At 35.8% G+C, this 17,115-nt stretch overlaps 1 protein-coding gene across 4 annotated transcripts in view; it reads right to left on the reverse strand.

The window, feature by feature from the left end:
• LOC146001154 (glycerophosphocholine phosphodiesterase GPCPD1) overlaps positions 1-17,115 on the reverse strand; it is a 65,831-nt gene that overhangs the window by 20,611 nt on the left and 28,105 nt on the right. For all 4 annotated transcript variants that reach the window (XM_083138445.1, XM_083138453.1, XM_083138460.1 and 1 more), the window contains exons 7-9: positions 7,828-7,993; positions 3,560-3,698; positions 1,514-1,739 (exon numbers count right to left, since the gene is read on the reverse strand). In XM_083138445.1, the coding sequence (XP_082994571.1) occupies positions 1,514-1,739; positions 3,560-3,698; positions 7,828-7,993 (531 nt within the window). The remainder of the gene's footprint in view (positions 1-1,513; positions 1,740-3,559; positions 3,699-7,827; positions 7,994-17,115) is intronic.

The raw sequence follows: 17,115 nt of genomic DNA on the forward strand, positions 1-17,115 counted from the left end.
GGACCTCTTTTCATTTATGCCGGAGCCATTTCAAACTTGCCGCGAAGTACAAAAAATATCATAAATCGAGAACTAATTGATGTAGACAGTTGAAATTGGTTTTGTTTTCTTTTGTAAATACAGCACTTTTAGTGGAGGTAAAATTTAAACATTGTGCCTCCCAATAATGATGTTAAATGAAGAAGAAAGTTGATTTAAAAATTAAAAACACATACAGCCCGTGTGCCCCCTCAATAGACCAAAATGAATGGCATGTAGAGGTGGTATATTTCTAAAATCGTGCAAAGTTTAGTTTAAATCAGACTGATACTTCTTGAGTAAAAAAGAAAAACATTATATAAAGTGGTGGTGTTGCCAGCTTCGTGACAATGCCTGGAATTTCACTTTTTAGTGTCGGCCCTATGAAAGCTGGATAGACCAAATTTCAAGGAAGCACGACAAAAAGACCACTCTATGAGGACATGTAATGCACGTGCTGCAACTTTTAAAAATACCGGAAATTACGGGGTCTGAAAATTTTGCATAATTATGGAAAATTTCGAACTTTGGGCCTTTGGCCCAGCTTGCCCCTGGACCCTTTATTGTCGGACGTTACTTAAAATGTTGCTTTTTTACTCATTCTTACCTTTAGAATTTAAATTGTTCAAAAACATGCAGTGGTTGTGAAGTTACAGCCCTTTATCTTCAATTTATCCCATAGTAACAAAAGGGAAACAAAGGGTTTTGCTGAATGGCACTTCTTAATAATAGTAACAATGGATGTATTGTTTTGTAATTCAAGTATATAATACCTTTAGGTGTAAACTAATGAACAAAAAATACCAAACTGAAATATAGTGTATAGTTTTCAAGAAATCACACGTTAATTGCTGCCGTGTGCAAACATGTGGTCTGGGCAAATTTCGACAATTGGGCCTTTGCCCCCCATTCCCCCTGAATCCTGAATTGTCGGACTTTGCTTAAAATGTTGCTTTTTCTCATTCTTGTTTGTACAATTTATTTTTTTATAAAAGATGCAGTTGTTTTTAATATATAGCCAGCCACTTTTAGAAATCTATCCCATAATAATATGGCAGCAAAAAAGGCAAAGGGAACAAAAGACTTTTCAAACTTCGCTTGTTAATAGTAGTAAAAATGGATATATTGTTTTGTAATTCAAGCATATCATACCTTCATATATATACTAAAGATAAAAAAAATACAGAACTGATATATAGTGTATAATTCTCAAGAAATGGCATGTTAATTGTGCTGGTCGAAATATCGACCATCCGGCGTTAAGGGTATACATGTCGCAGTCGAAATTTCGACAGGTAATGGTTAAAGACAGCTACTATACATACCAAGTATAAGAAACTACAGGTGGCTAAAATGCAGGCAACTTCCATAGATTTTTTAAATCTTGTATAGTTAGACAAATCTACTATTTGTTTGGATAAATAAGACACATTTCTGCATTTTCCAAACTATCCCTTAACTTTGCTTAGATATCAACATTGGCACAAGTACCAACCTTCAACATATGTAGTTGATCCAATGTAAGATCTTTCACCGGGAGCTCAAGCATATCCTCATCTTCATCAGTCCTCTTTTTCTTCATTGATATGCACACATGAAAATCGTGATATATCACAGGAATATGGTCCTTAGAAAGCTGAACATCAAACTCTACAAAATCGGCACCATGAGAGGCAGCATATGTCAAGGATGCTATGGTGTTTTCCCGTACATTAGCACATCTGGGGAGAAAAATATTATGCATATACATATCTTCTTACAACACACAACTATAGGTGGATATTATCTGAATAGAATCACTTGATAATCATTAATGTAAAATTTAGGGCCGAGTCGTATCAGTAGTATCGATATTGGATTGATTGGATTGATTTGTTGTTTTAAGTCCACTTTATGCACAGTAAGGCTAATCGGGACTGGACCTACAGTTTAAAGTGGGATCCGAACCACTATGTGCCTCCACCGGGAATCAAACCCGGGACCCCTTGATTACAAGGCAACATCGAGTAGTATCGATATGAGACAGATTTAGTTTAAATTTAATCATTGATACTTTTCCAGGGACTGTATCTTTACAGGTTTCACAAAAATGCCACATGAAACTTCCACAGTCTAATTATCCTGTAAATTATGCAAAACACATAATTTTACTTAATTTTGTACAAACACTGTGTGGCAAAAGTGATAAATGATGGTAATTTTAATATTACAATTATTGTTTATGTAATCCACTGAACACTGGTAGGTGCTGTTGTATAATTACAATGAAATACTTTTATATACATGTATTGATATTTATACAGGAATAAATTGGGGAAAAGAGCCAGAAGGGCAGATAAACAAAAATATGTAATATGCATATTTTTGCTTATTGATATTTATAGACATATTCTGAAAACCACTTCTAATTTCAAGGAAGCTCGATTATCAGCATCAGATTGGTGAAAATCATTAACTATATCTGTTCAAGGTGGTATTGGCTCGGCACTAGTAACATGCCTACATTAGACAGCTTCTGGTATACAATGGTAATCTGAAAATACAAAACCATCATGGCAAACCAACTACATTACACAATATGCATATTCTAATGAGTGGTGTAGCATTCACCTACCACTTTGACATGTGCAGAACTTGGACAACCCTGAAGTAAGGATAATGTAGGTATGCCATGAATGAACAGAAATAGGCACCATTTGAGTGAACATGGAATGGTGGGTGGTCAGCTGCACAATGTACTTTCGCTATAAAACCACTTTTTTTTTCCTTCCAATTCCGCTAAAGTGAAAATGTATGCAACATTTCAACATCCCCTAACCTGAGGGGTTGTGATTTTTTTTTCGAGGGTACTGGAAACAGAAGAGATTTTTAAAAAAAGAGATTCTTTTGTTGATTTTGTGACAAATGGCAAGCATTATGATATATTACATACATTCTTCTCAATTTTCTTGTCAATTTATACCTGATCAGTCTTCTGATCAATAGACAAAAGCTTCAAATTAATACATTCCTAGTAATTTTACAATATACACTAACTTTTGTTACACATAAAGTAAATTAATATTTCATGACAATTATTAATTCGTTGAAGTGTTAAAACATCCAGGATTTTAACTCAAGACCTCTGCTCCTTTTTCTCTGGCAGAAGACTTACATTTCACTGTTATTCTGTAAACTACGAGCGATGTTACCCCTGCCTCAATTTTTCTTTTTAAATTATAGTTTGTATCTTCCCAACATTCCCCTAACATGACAGGTAAAGTCAACAGCAGATGAGTTAGCCCAGAAGTTTAAATCTTCAAAATGAAAAATTACACAATTTGTTTTCGATGTAGGCATTAATACATTCAAGAGCATTGTCTGAAAAACAATTTTAAGAGAATGTTGCAATAAAATCAGTGCCACACAAAAAGTTCAGTTTGCTGCATATTCATGAGGAACACACACTCCATTGCTGTGGTTTCTGTAATCCAGTGTCTATGCACACTATCCATTCATTGGTTACACAATAGAATCAATAAGTTACCACTTTCACACATACCCCTTCATGTGTTTGAAAGAATTGCCAGCACCCCTGTGTCCTACATCCAGCCCTCGCCACGTGTGCTTCCAGTGCTTTGCATATGACATACTCATATCACATTCAAAGTCTTCAATTGGTTTTGCTACCACATATTCAACTGAAACAAAAAAAAAAGGTCATTTTAAAGGACAGTGCAATAGAATCTACTGATAGTGATGACTAATATAGCATACTGATATAAAATATTTTATGAAAATGCATTCCTAATCCCTTGTTCAAACATAATTTACTAATTATATAAATGCAAAGGGTAGTCCAAAAATAAATTTTGAATTTCTGTTAGCAAAAGCAATGTCCATTCTGGTAAGAAATGACATTACGAACAAAAAGATTAAGACTAATCCATATTTCATCATAGTCCTCACAGTCCTTTTAGTGTTACATATGGCAGATACCAATCTGGTAAGAGTCCATTCCATGCATAGAAACAAACTTGTGAACTGTGCATATCACACTTTCATTGGTGATGTAATGGTGACCAGCTTGCATCTTTTTCAAAGCTCAAAAAAGTGAAAGTCCTTAGGTGTCAGGTCAGAATCGCAAGAAGGGTCGAAGAGTTCTGGTTCCATGAGCTGCTGCTGTGTTTTGCATTACCACGAAGAATTAGAAGACCACAACCTACAGGGCTTGGCCTCCTATGCCAAATGACAACTTTCATCTGTTCAGTGTATTGCAGTACTTGTTGGTTCTCAACTTTCCATCTTCAGAAGTCCAGCAACAGAACTTCAGAAAACTTGCAAAATAAAGGCTTAGCCAAGCTTATACTACTCAAAATAATTAATGTGGTACAAGTCACAGTGTTTTTTTTTCAGGATATTTTTCTCAAATCATGCTAGAAATAGACTTAACAGAAATAATACAAACATATATCCAAGAAACAAAAAATCAAAAGGGTCTGAAATATTTAGATAAAACATTGAACGAACAAAGCTTATAATTTTGAAATGTGGTAGCACTTTAGATATCAGTCACTTCCGTATGTGGGCAATCCACATAGTTTCACCTGTGACGTCAACTCTTACAATAAATTTTTCCATGTATAAAAAATTACAAAGGAGAATTGAGTACATTTTATTGAAATGTTTTTAAATTAGAATAAAGTTAACTGAGGTATAATTAAATCAAAACACTTTTCAAATGATTCATTTCATTTCTCAAAATTTAGTATGTGTTCAAATGTTCTGTTTTCTTTCCAATGCATTGCACTGAGACAGTTATCCCTCTCTCCCTCCAGCTCAGTGCATTGATTGAACATAATGGGTTGCTTGCCCATGTAGGATAAATGCTATTTGTGGTTAGGAGCTCTATACCCAAGAAGTCTAGCACTCTCATAATCTACCACAATTTCATTTTTTCTTAAAAATAGGGGGTGTGGGGTTCTCAAGTAAATACAATGCATCCGTATACTTACATATTCTGACCATTTTTGACATTTTCAAACCTTTATATAGACTACAATTTTGAGCTTTGTGCATAAAACTTTCAGGAGCTTTGTGACATTACTTGCACTGTAAATTCACAATAAAATTATCGAAACATAATGCACCAATTAGGAGGAGCATGGGTGGGATGGATGGGCAAAGAAAGACAAGTCATCTATTTAGTGAACATTATAACATGTTTCTGCAGCTAGAAAACTTGACAGACTGCAATGGTATTACATGTGAGGGAAATTGAACAATGTGTTTCAAGATGGTGAATGAAAAACTGATTTTCCTCATGTTGCACGCACGCTCTAACCATGTTCTCTTTTTCACCAAAACTGTCTACAACGCATTTTCAGAGTATAAAAAACAAAACTCAGTCATTGTAGATAATCCGTCAGTCTGCAATTTTGCAGTAAAACTTTTAAAATTATATTTCATAGTTTAGGAGAGGGGTGGTGGTAAAATCTCGAACATACATATTGCCATAAATGTAAAGCTTTTGAGTTGCAATTTTTAGAGTTACAAGATAAGTTAAACGATTGTTGTCATATTGTATTTGAGAAAAATATGTCACCATGTCTAAAGGTGATGGACAATTTAACATGCCTTACGACAGCTTTAAGTTATGCAATATTCGAGGTTAGATTTTCGTAGATTAAGAAAACTCAAGTCTCAGCTACGTTAGGATATTACATAAGCTTCAAGTTTTTAATAAGAACTCTGTAATAGTGTGTGGTTTAGGAAGGGTGGGGCAAAGTCACCGATTTTGAGACCACGATATCTGTAGCAAATTTAGAGTTTTTAAGTTGAAATTCATGGTGCAACTAAATACACCCAGGGAATGATTTAATTTTGCATTTGCATTTTTTTGAAAGCATTTCAAGATGTTGGATGAAAAATTGATTTTTCATATTCTGAGGTAGTTCCAAATTCTGATGCCACTTTCAAATATCTGCCTAAACTACATTTTTGGACATTAAGAAAAGAGACTTAAATATTTTAGGGCGTTTCTTAAGCTATGGCATGACAAATATTTTTTTTTGACAATATAGTGCATATGTATGTTGGGATCCAACAAATGATTTGTCCTTGGGAACTGTTACTTTCATAGCATCCAGATATTTTGGAGGATAGGTACAGTAGGGGAAAGTGGGGCAAGTGAGACCCCTTAAGAAAAGAAAGGTCATAGTGTGCACATTATTTATTTGAGAAGAAACAAACATTTACCAGGCTACATGTAGAACAGTTATGAACATTTTTATCTAGTTCAAATACAAAAAAATAATTAACTTCTCTGTTAAAAAAATTAAATAAATCAAATCTGCATGTGGACGCACTTGCCCCAGCGGGTGGGGCAAATGAGACCAGCCAGATACAGAAATTGAACAATAAAACTTGGCAAATAACTTTCACCAGACAAATGTTCTAAATCACTTAAATCATGTGTCCAGATTAATGGAATGTACTGGGGTCCTTCAGACAGCAAAATTAACTGGCAAAAGGAAGGAGTGGGTATTCACATATGCAGGAACAACAGGAAAAATTCCGACCTTAAATCACCACCCACCCCCCATGTGAACCCGGGTCTTCTTCATGGCAATCAGCCAGCCTGTCTAGTTCTTTTTACATTTGTGATAAAAGTAATATTCCTAAGCAGTTGTATCCCCTTTTTTCTCTCAATTTTCACTACTTTCTCTGTATTATCATTGTGACAAACACAAACTGAGCCACGGTGGCTCAGTCGGTAACGGGTCTGACTACCATGCTAAAGGTCCAGAGTTCGATCCCCAGCCGGTTCAAATCCAGGAACTTTTCTAACGTTGGAAGCATCCCCGGCACCCACCCAGCGTCGAATGACATTGGTACCTGGGGGAAACCCTGGGGGGGGGGGGGGTAAAGGCAGTCAGGGGCATGATGCTGATCACATCACCCCCACTTATGACCGGATCAAGAAATTGTGGGGCGTTACTCCCACACCCCCTATATGCCTTCATGGCGTGGTGCTCAGCACAGGGGAGCACTTTACTTTTTTTACAAACACAAACATCCACGACCAAACCAGGATTCGAATTGGGAACCCCTGGTATTGCAGCTATCAAGTATATAGTATTGCAAATGCACAACACTGGCAAGAGTAGAATCAAACTATTGGTAAAATTTTTCAGAACATATTTTAGATAATTTAATCATTTGTCCCACACTGTGGTTGTGCGGTCATGCTTTGAGACGTGTGCAGATTTGATTCTCCTGAGATTTTGAGCTGTGTACGAGACTGGTGAACACTCACCATCAGGATTAAATTTGGGCAGCTACAAATGAGTAGCATAACCCCATCATGAAAACCTAGGACGACGACCGGGGGTTCGTCGTGCTGACCACACGTCCCCCCATAACTGGTTGGATGATCTCCCACCTCAGAGTAGGATCAGGTGGGAGTGCGGCCGGCAGTTGGTAGGTAGGCTAGGCCCTCAATGGTCTATTGCGGCACGGGTTATGTATGTTTTTAGTTTAATCATATCAAGGTGCGAGACCTTGATTGTCAATTCTTAACTATGTTAACAGAAAATATTAAATAGTTTTCGATTCGGTGAACTAAAACAATACAAATTGAATGTTCTAATATATTACTATCAGGGAAAAATGTATTTCATTTTTAAAATATATACATTTATAAACATAACCTGAAAAACCCAATAAAACCCAGTTTTGCCTGGGTTTTATCTGAAAAAAAAAAAAACAGGCAAAATGCCAACCCTGATAGACAGTAGTGCAGTTGAATTATCTGTTTTCTAAAGTTACCTGTCAACTGGCCAATTGGCTGATGCCTAACACTGGTGATTGGTACAATAGCTTGGCCTATACTTTGTCTCAACACACTGGGCAATACATAGCAGAATCCTACATGGCGAGGTATGTCATCGGAAGGGTCCTTTGGACTATATATGTAAAAGTCAACCATGTAGGCCTGTAACAGAAAAAAAAAATATTTTAACCTTCTTCGATTGAAGTACATACGAAAAATATTGGAATATCTGACAGAAACATGCCACCTTATTGAATTCTCCATAGTTCAGGCGAGCCGGCTTCCTTGCAGCTAGCTGGCATCTGAATGGATATGAGCATGGCCTTGGAGAGACAACATGGTCAAAGGTCATGTTATGCTAATGTTAAGACAGAGGGGCTACACAACTGAACAAATGAAATGAACTTAGGACCTCTCTGTTACGAAGATAAGAACTGTATCTTAAGAATAGGCATGTTTCTACGTGTAGTCATCCTTTGCACAAACTCAAAAAGGCTTCTGTTTGCAAAATAGAGCAATGATGACCTACTTCTATAGCAATTAATCTCCTATAAAGTTTTCTTTAGAATTTTCTACCCTATTTCTGTCGTGGCTTAGTTATTCTTTTTATTGCATGCATTAATCACGGGGATTTCTAAGTACATTTTTTTTCACAAGAAAATAAAACAAAATAAATTCACGTGCCTGGCACTCCTTTTCCTTGACCATTCAGTCACTCACTCAATGCAAAATCTCAGGCTGACTGAGAAAACATCCATGTTGGTTCTTGGTGAACTGTTCGAACGGGGAACTTAAATTCATTTTCAAAATAAGCCCAAGCAGCTTTGCACCATGCAAATGCATGGAGAATCTATTCCAAAATGACACATCAATAACTCAACAACAAAGAAAAGCACAGTTCTGAATTTGACAGAACAAACTCCATTCATCAAACGTCCAAGGAATCCTCTTCCACCATGCTGGCCATCGGCTCAAATCTGCTTGTCTTGCTGGAGACATCACTTGACACAGTTCCTTGGAAGCTAATAGTTTAAAAGTTCTAGAGCAATACTCTCACAGCTAACGAGCTTCAAAATCCCACTACGTTACCCCTCAAAAACAAGCCAATTATCTTAGTTTAAGAAAAAAATACTATCAAAGTGAGAGTGTTGCTCGAGGACATATGGTTTTCTCAAAAAAATTCCCAGCAAGTGGCAGTGAAAGCACAAAATTATATTTCCCCCAAGGATGACTACCAGAAGTAAATCTTAATGCCAAATATGAGGGAAAATTTTTGAGAAAACTTCCATTATAAAAGTTGATCTTGCTCAATCCACAGGTACGAGAAGTCTTCCGTCTGCTGCCACTGGTACATCAGGTTGGCCACCAGTCGTAGTTTTAATGGGAGTGAGTACACTTACCCTTTAACTTCACTCTGAAAATTACAAATAAGCTTGGAATTAGTTGTGATTTCTATATATTTTTAAAAAAAATCCAACAGGTAAAAAAATAATATTAGTCAGATTTTACCCTTACAACAAAAGTTTATTTTATTAATGGTTCTAATGTATCTACATATAAGTGATTACTTATAAATTCATGTAAATTACTTCTAATTTTCAGCAATTACCGGCACACTTAAAAGTAATAAATGAAAGTAACCATTAATGGAATTGCAAATGAAATTAACACACAATCAGCTTACATAAACATTTTCAGAAAAGGAACTGCCGATGATATTTCTACCTTACCAATTTAGTGCCAAATTCTGACAATGATTATAAGCCAGCAACTATAATAAAAAATAAGTCTTGTCTGTCTTACCTTGAATTTGTGTAAGCATGAACTGTTGTACCTGAAAGGCAGTTCTCTTTCTGTTAATTTCATGATGTGACTTATGCATGATCTCTTACTGCTTATTTTAAATATGTACAGATGGAAACTCTTATTCAAAGGCAATGAAATGAAAATTATATACTTAAATTGTACATCAAAACAACTAGGTTGTGCTGGAATTTCGTATATGATATTTCTGCCTATCATTTCAGTACTTGCTCTTTCTTTATTTCCTTAATGACACAGCTGTAATACAACTTTACATTATCCTGCATAATAAATGTAATATTCTCATCTCACACATACAAACTCCACTTTATACCACATAGGCTCAATCAGGACCAGACCTACAATTTAAAGTTGCTTAGATACTATGCAGCCCACACCCTCCCTGATGGCATTTTCTACACAACAGGTTCAATTTTCTCCTCTCAAGTTATCTAAAATATCACTGGCATAATTATGAGTCTTCATTGCATGTGGTTACTCACAACACTATCCATTAATGACAACATTTAAGAAACTTAATTTGATTGTTGTTGTTGAATTTGGTTTTTAAGTCCACTTTATGCACAGAAAGGCTAATCAGGACTGGATCTACAGTTTAAAGTGGGATCCGAACCAACATGTACCTCCACTGTGTATCGAACTGGGACCCCTTGATTACAAGGTGATGATATGGTCAAGACAGGACTTATTTAAAGTGTTGAATTACGAAGGTTGTGTCCTACATGCAATTCAAACCTAATAAGCTTATTTGCAATGGGGAATTCTTATCATTATGCTATCGAGAGACTTGTAATGGTCCAAGGTTCTGCAATAATAGTAATAATTAATATTATTGTTGCCATTGTAGACACCCGTGAAACTCTGTTTCAATATTCTCCTTTGTATTTAACAATATGATGGATTTATATTTTGGGAAATGGGAAGACACGGTAGTAAATAATTGCACACAAACTTAGTACTCCAATTTTCCGCAAAGCTGTTTTTAGTTTCTCTGTAATTAATATGATGGTTATCAATAATTTTTCCAATTTTTCACATAAAAAGATCACTTCCTCATTGCTTCATATGCACTACTGTGAGCACTTCCTTGAAGCAATCCTGAAACATCTCTCAATTCTTTAAAGAATCCTGAAGGCCTTTCTCAATACTTTGAAGTAATTCTAAAGCACTTTTTCAATGCTTTGTAGCCCTTTTCAATATCTTACTGCCTCAAATTATTAAAAACTGATTGTTTGATGTTCTTCATTTTGGACAAGAGGAGGGGGGGGGGGAGAGAGGAGTTGTAGGTATCAGATCAAATTAGTACAAATGGATTGTAGCAACAAGCAGGAAAACAGATTGTCATCATAGAGCATAGAGCATCCCTCATCAGGTGCCTCCCTAGGTGGCAGATATGGGAAGGCCTTCCAGATATGGAAGGTACCGGAGAGACCTGGGGCAGACCAAAACTAGCAAACTACTGCCTTGTAGTAAGAAGAGCGATATTCAAGGGCTAAGGGACAAAACCGTGACAGAAAAGCAGAGATCCTGGGAGCTGTGAGAGGCAATCCCTTACCAGGTTGGGCGTGGGATTAACAGTCCAACCCCAGAAAAAATCCTTGTTACGAAACCAAGTGATAGCGGCCAGATTGATATCAAGGTACGACACAGGCAATACAAAAGGAAAAACAATTGGAAAATGGCAACATGGAATGTGAGAACCCTTAATACAGCAGGAGGATTAAATAACCTCAAACAAATAATGGAGCAATATAAGATCGAAGTTATTGCACTACAAGAATTGAGATGGAAAGGAAGAGGTATCATTGATACGGGATACTACACAATATTCTATAGTGGACATAGTCAAAATACCTTTGGAACTGTGACAAAAAGAATAAAACAGATTGTTATAGATTTTGAACCAATCAGTGAACATATATATAAATTAAGAATAAAAGCCAAACGCTTCAATATCATGCTTATCACTGTACCTGCACCAACTGAGGAAGCAGAAGAAAAAGACAAAGACCACTTTTATGAGCAGCTGGAAAGTATATACAATAAACAGCCAAAACATGATGTTACGATAATTCTTGGACACTTCAACGCCAAGATAGGAAAAGAAAATGTATATAAACCAACTATTGGGAAGCATAGCCTACACGTAAACTGTAATGAAAATGAAGAAAAACTAGTAGATTTTGCTACCAGTAAAAATAGTGTGAGTAGCACGACATTCCCACACAAAAACATACATAAAGCTACCTGGCAGTCTCCAGATGGTATGACAAACAATCAGATAGACCATATATCAATACACAGAAGACATTACAGTGATATATTAGACGTACGAAGCTACAGAGGAGCAGATGTGGACTCTAATCATTACCTAGTAACCATCAGATATAGACAGCGGATCTCAAACACAAAAAAAGAACAAGGGATTAGACAGACTAAATTGTTGATAAAAAATCCAGAGAAAAGAAGAGAATATCAAACCAGATTGAAACAAAATTTTGAAAATATACAAAATCACGTAACAATAGAAGAAAAATGGAAAAGAATAAAGGAAAACATCCAGAAAACAGCAGAAGAGACAATAGGATAGGATGGGAAAAGAAAACTAAAAGAAAGGAATGGTTTGACAAAAGTTGCCAGAAAGCATTAGATGAAAGAAACGTAACTAGAAATAAAGTCCTCGAAAGGAAGACCAGAGCAAGTGTAGAGAATTGGATAGTGAAAAGAAGAGAAGCCAAAAGAGAATGTAGAAGGAAAAAACGGCAGTGGGAAAAAGAAAACCTAATAGAACCAAATGAACTACATAATAAGAAAGAAATAAGGAATATGTATCAAAGAATAGCAAACTATAAGAAAAGATTTCAACCACATACAAATTTGTGCATAGATAAAGAAGGAAATCTTATTGGAGATAAAAAGAAAATAATAAGTAGATGGGCAGAATATTTTAAAGGGTTATTAGATTTCGATGAAAATGAAAATAGGATATCAGAAGTAAGAAATGACCAACAATGGGATGTAGCAACAAGCAGGAAAACAGATTGTCATCATAGAGCATAGAGCATCCCTCATCAGGTGCCTCCCTAGGTGGCAGATATGGGAAGGCCTTCCAGAGCTTTAATAATAACAAAGCACCAGGAGATCAAATAACTACTGAAATGCTCCAATATGGAGGACCAGAACTAAAGAAACAAATCTTTGAGCTTATTAAACAGATTTGGATAAAGGCTGAAATGCCAAAGGAGTGGACAGTTGCAATCATATGGCCGATACACAAAAATAATGACAAGACATGTTGTAAGAATTATAGGGGCATATCTCTCCTTAACGTGACATACAAAATATTTATAAAAATTCTGACAAAAAGACTAGAATCATACGTAGGGGACTACCAGTGCAGATTTACAAGTAATAAATCAACAATAGAAAAAATCTTTGTATTAAGAATAATATTAGAGAAAAGTTTTGAACACAATAATTAACATACATCAATTATATGTTGACTTTCAACAAGCATTTGACTGTATACAGAGAGACAAACTCTTATAAGATAATGAGAGATATGGATATCCCAGAAAAATTAGTAAAATTGACAGAAATGACCTTAAGAAATTCGAAATGCAAAATTAGAATACAAAATCAACTATGCGAAGAAATTCAAATTGGAAAAGGACTACGACAACTGCTGTTTAACGTAAGTTTGGAACAGGTAATTAGAAAGATTGAAATAAATCCTGGAGGAACAATCTTAAATAGGACAATACAATACCTTGCATTTGCTGATGACGTTGCCTTACTAAGCAGAACATCAAAAGCACTAGAAGATGCCCTGAAACAATTACAACAAGGTAGACACGAGATTGGACTGGAAATAAACCAGGATAAGACAAAATACATAATAACAACAAGAAACAAGATCAGGTATCAAACTATAAATGAGTTCGAAACAGACAGTCAAAAGTTTGAGCGAGTTGGAAATTTCATATACCTAGGTTCAACAATAACAGAAGATAATAATATTGCCAAAGGGGTAAAAGCAAGAATAACAACAGACAAAAGATGCTATCATGCATTTGGAAATATTTTAAAATCCTCACAAGTGAACCGAAAGCTGAAACTAAGACTGTATAGAACCATAATGAGACCAATAGTGATGTATGGGTCGGAAACCTGGTGTCTGACAAGAAAGGAAGAAGAAAGGCTAGATATATGGGAAAGGAAGGTTTTACAGAAGATATATGGATCAATCAATGAACATGGCATCTGGAGAATTAGGACAAATGAAGAACTAGCAACACTTTACCAGAACCCAAGTATAACAAGTGAAATAAGATCCAAATGCCTTATCTGGCTAGGGCAAGTAGAAAGGATGCAACCAGACAGAGCGGTATATAAGATCTACCAAGAGAAACAAGAAGGCAAGAGTGAGTGTTGGAAGACCCAGGAAGAGATGGCTCGACCAGGCGGAAGAAGACCTTAAACGAATGGGCATAAGAGGATGGAGAACTAGAGCGAAGAACCGAGATGAGTGGGCAGCTATCACCAAGGAGGCCAACGCCCTGTATGGGCTGTAGAGCCGTGGAGTAAGTAAGAAAGAAAGAAAGATATTTCATACACTCCAGGCAAGTACTCCTTTTATGCTGTCTTACCTTTGGAAGAAATTCATAGTAAATATCACCATAATCATCCTGATGTTTCATTGGTCATTTATAAAAGTTTGCTCTCTTCAAATCTTTTCTATCATTCATGCACTTGGGTCCTGTCCATCGTTGGTCCTCTTGTGATATTTTTAAAATATGAAAAGTCCCAGTAAAACATTTTTTCTAATTTTGTAAAAGCAACATAGAATCAATTGGCATACATGAAATGTAATCCCTCTGACTGACACCAGACAGCCCCCTCCATTTCTATGGGGCTATATTTATTATTTTTCAGTACTGATTACAACTTGCTTTTATGAAAACATGATTTTTGAAGAAAACAAAGTGTGAAAAATAATGCCACCGTTTTTTGAAAAACACTACAAAATTTAGGTCCCTTAATATTACTCACTTGTCACTAAAAAAATTAAAGATAATTTTGTGTAAGTACATGTGTTGTACATTTCATCTCACATGTACTTATCCTATAAAAAAAGAAAATGAATACAATTCCACATGTTCAAACAAAATGCTACAAGAAAAATATAGATTGACATTGGTCAGCTGCATTAACGGCAATTCTTTCAATGTTAAAAAAAAAATACACAAACTATACAGTAATTATTGTATTCCTAGCAATCCTTTGTATAACATTGTACATATAACAAATTCAGGATGAAAATTTAACTTTGTGTCAGCCCAAAAAATAATTCATATCAGATTGTCTAAGTTGGCATGGTTGTAGTAAAATTACTAACTTTCTTACAAGATTAAAAATTATACTTTGTATTAATACCTTTTCGGACACACACACGTAAATATGTGAAAATGTTCAAGGGAATAAATATTTAGACATAACAAGTATTATAATTTTGAATTAATGTTTAAAGGTTCCACTACAAAAGACACATTTTACTAACTTTTCGTATTTAAGTAAATATCTAAAACACATGACTGCTGCAAAATTTATATATTTTTAAAATTTCTCAAGAAATATATGTGTGTGTGTTTTAAAATATGCTGCAAACATAATATTTAAAAACTGCATTCATTATACAAGGTCCGCAACTGTCAAAAAAAAAAGAACCAAACCAAATAGTAAAAAGGTACCATATTCTGGCAACACTGCAAAGAGCTATATCGAAACATTCCGTCAGTGTATGTTTCAACCTGTTACAGGCAGTCGGTATTGGGTGAAATGTGCATCAGATGCAGGTCAAGTGCAAGGGTGTACAAAATATGCGCACCAAGATGGAACAACATTACAACATAAAGTTTTGTTACAAACTGGGTAAATCGTTTACCGAAACGTTACAGATGATATGGGCAGTGTATGGTGATGCAGCATTATCAAGAACCCAGGTGTATGAGTGGTACAATCGTTTCAAAAGTGGACGTGAAAGTGTCGAGGATGAACCAAGATCAGAATGCCCTTCAACATCAAGGAATGATGATAATGTGGAGAAAGTTCGTGCACTGATGAGAGGTGATAGACGTTTAACCATGCAGCAAGTGTCAGACATGTTTCATATCAGCAAAGAACGCTGTAGGTTAATTTTAACTGAGGACCTGCAAATGAGGAAAGTGTGTGCTTTCTTTCTGCCTCCCATTTTGACAGAACGAGAAAAAGACAAAATGAAAGAGTGCTGTGAGGATTTGGTGCCAACTGGGGACCAGGACAACAACTTCCTAAAGTACATCGTGGTGGGAGATGAAACCTGGTGTTTACAATATGTCCCCAAAACAAAAAGACAGAGTGCGCAGTGGAAAGGACAGTTCTCGCCCACCAAGAAAAAAGCACGGATGTCGAAATCGAAGACAAAGGTGTTGCTGATTGCATTTTTTGATTCCCAAGGACTGATCCACCATGAATTTGTCCCTGAAAACCAAACAATCAATCAGTGGTATTACAAGAAGTGCTTGGTCGACTCAGAAACAGGATGAAGCGGGTTAGGAAGGACCTCTGTGATTCTGACCAATGGTTTCTGTTACACGATAATGCTCGGCCTCAGACCGCATTGTCTGTACAACAATACCTTGCTAAGCATTCAGTGACAGTGATCAATCTCCCTCCATATTTTCCGGATTTATCGCCTGCTGATTTTTCCTTTTTCACAAGCTTAAGATGGCTGTGAAAGGGTGAAGATTTGAAGACGTCGCGGACATTAAATTAAATGTTACGCGTACTTTGCAAACATATACTGTCAATGACTATCAACAGTGTTTCCAAGACCTGTACAAACACTGGTCAAAGTGTATTGCCTCCTCTGGTGATTATTTTGAAGGTGATAAAGTCATTTGAAGGTAATTACTTGTTTTCTTTCCTAAAAAAAAAAAGTTCTGTTTTTTTATGGGCGGACCTTGTAAAAAGCAAAAGGGGTAAAGATAACTGCTAATGAACATAGTAGTGTAGCAATTGTGAAAGGGTCCTAGGTTTATACATGAGTTATATTTCTACAGAAAACATTAGTTAATCTGATTAGCATATCTATTTAAATGTATGTTAGCAATTCCTCAATGAATTGAAACTGGATGAGGAAATTATGTCGCATAGAACTGAAAGGTGTGAAACTAACAATATGACTTTAATTAGACTGAGGCAAGAGATATCCAAACTTGGGTTGTTGAAGTAAAGTGTATCACATTCTGAAAGAAATATTTTAAAGAGGAACTTACAATGCAACATGCAATTTAAAGAAAGGAATAAGAAAATTCTGGTACTTAACGAAAGTCGTTTTTAGGGAAAAATACATTTTGTACATTGATACTGTGGTAGTAATTCTCTTTCGAGTTACCTTCATCAGTTGATTTCTCTATACT

This window comes from Lepisma saccharinum, chromosome 1 (assembly GCF_977018435.1).
Source record: "Lepisma saccharinum chromosome 1, izLepSacc3.1, whole genome shotgun sequence".
NCBI classification, from domain to species: Eukaryota; Metazoa; Arthropoda; class Insecta; order Zygentoma; family Lepismatidae; genus Lepisma; species Lepisma saccharinum.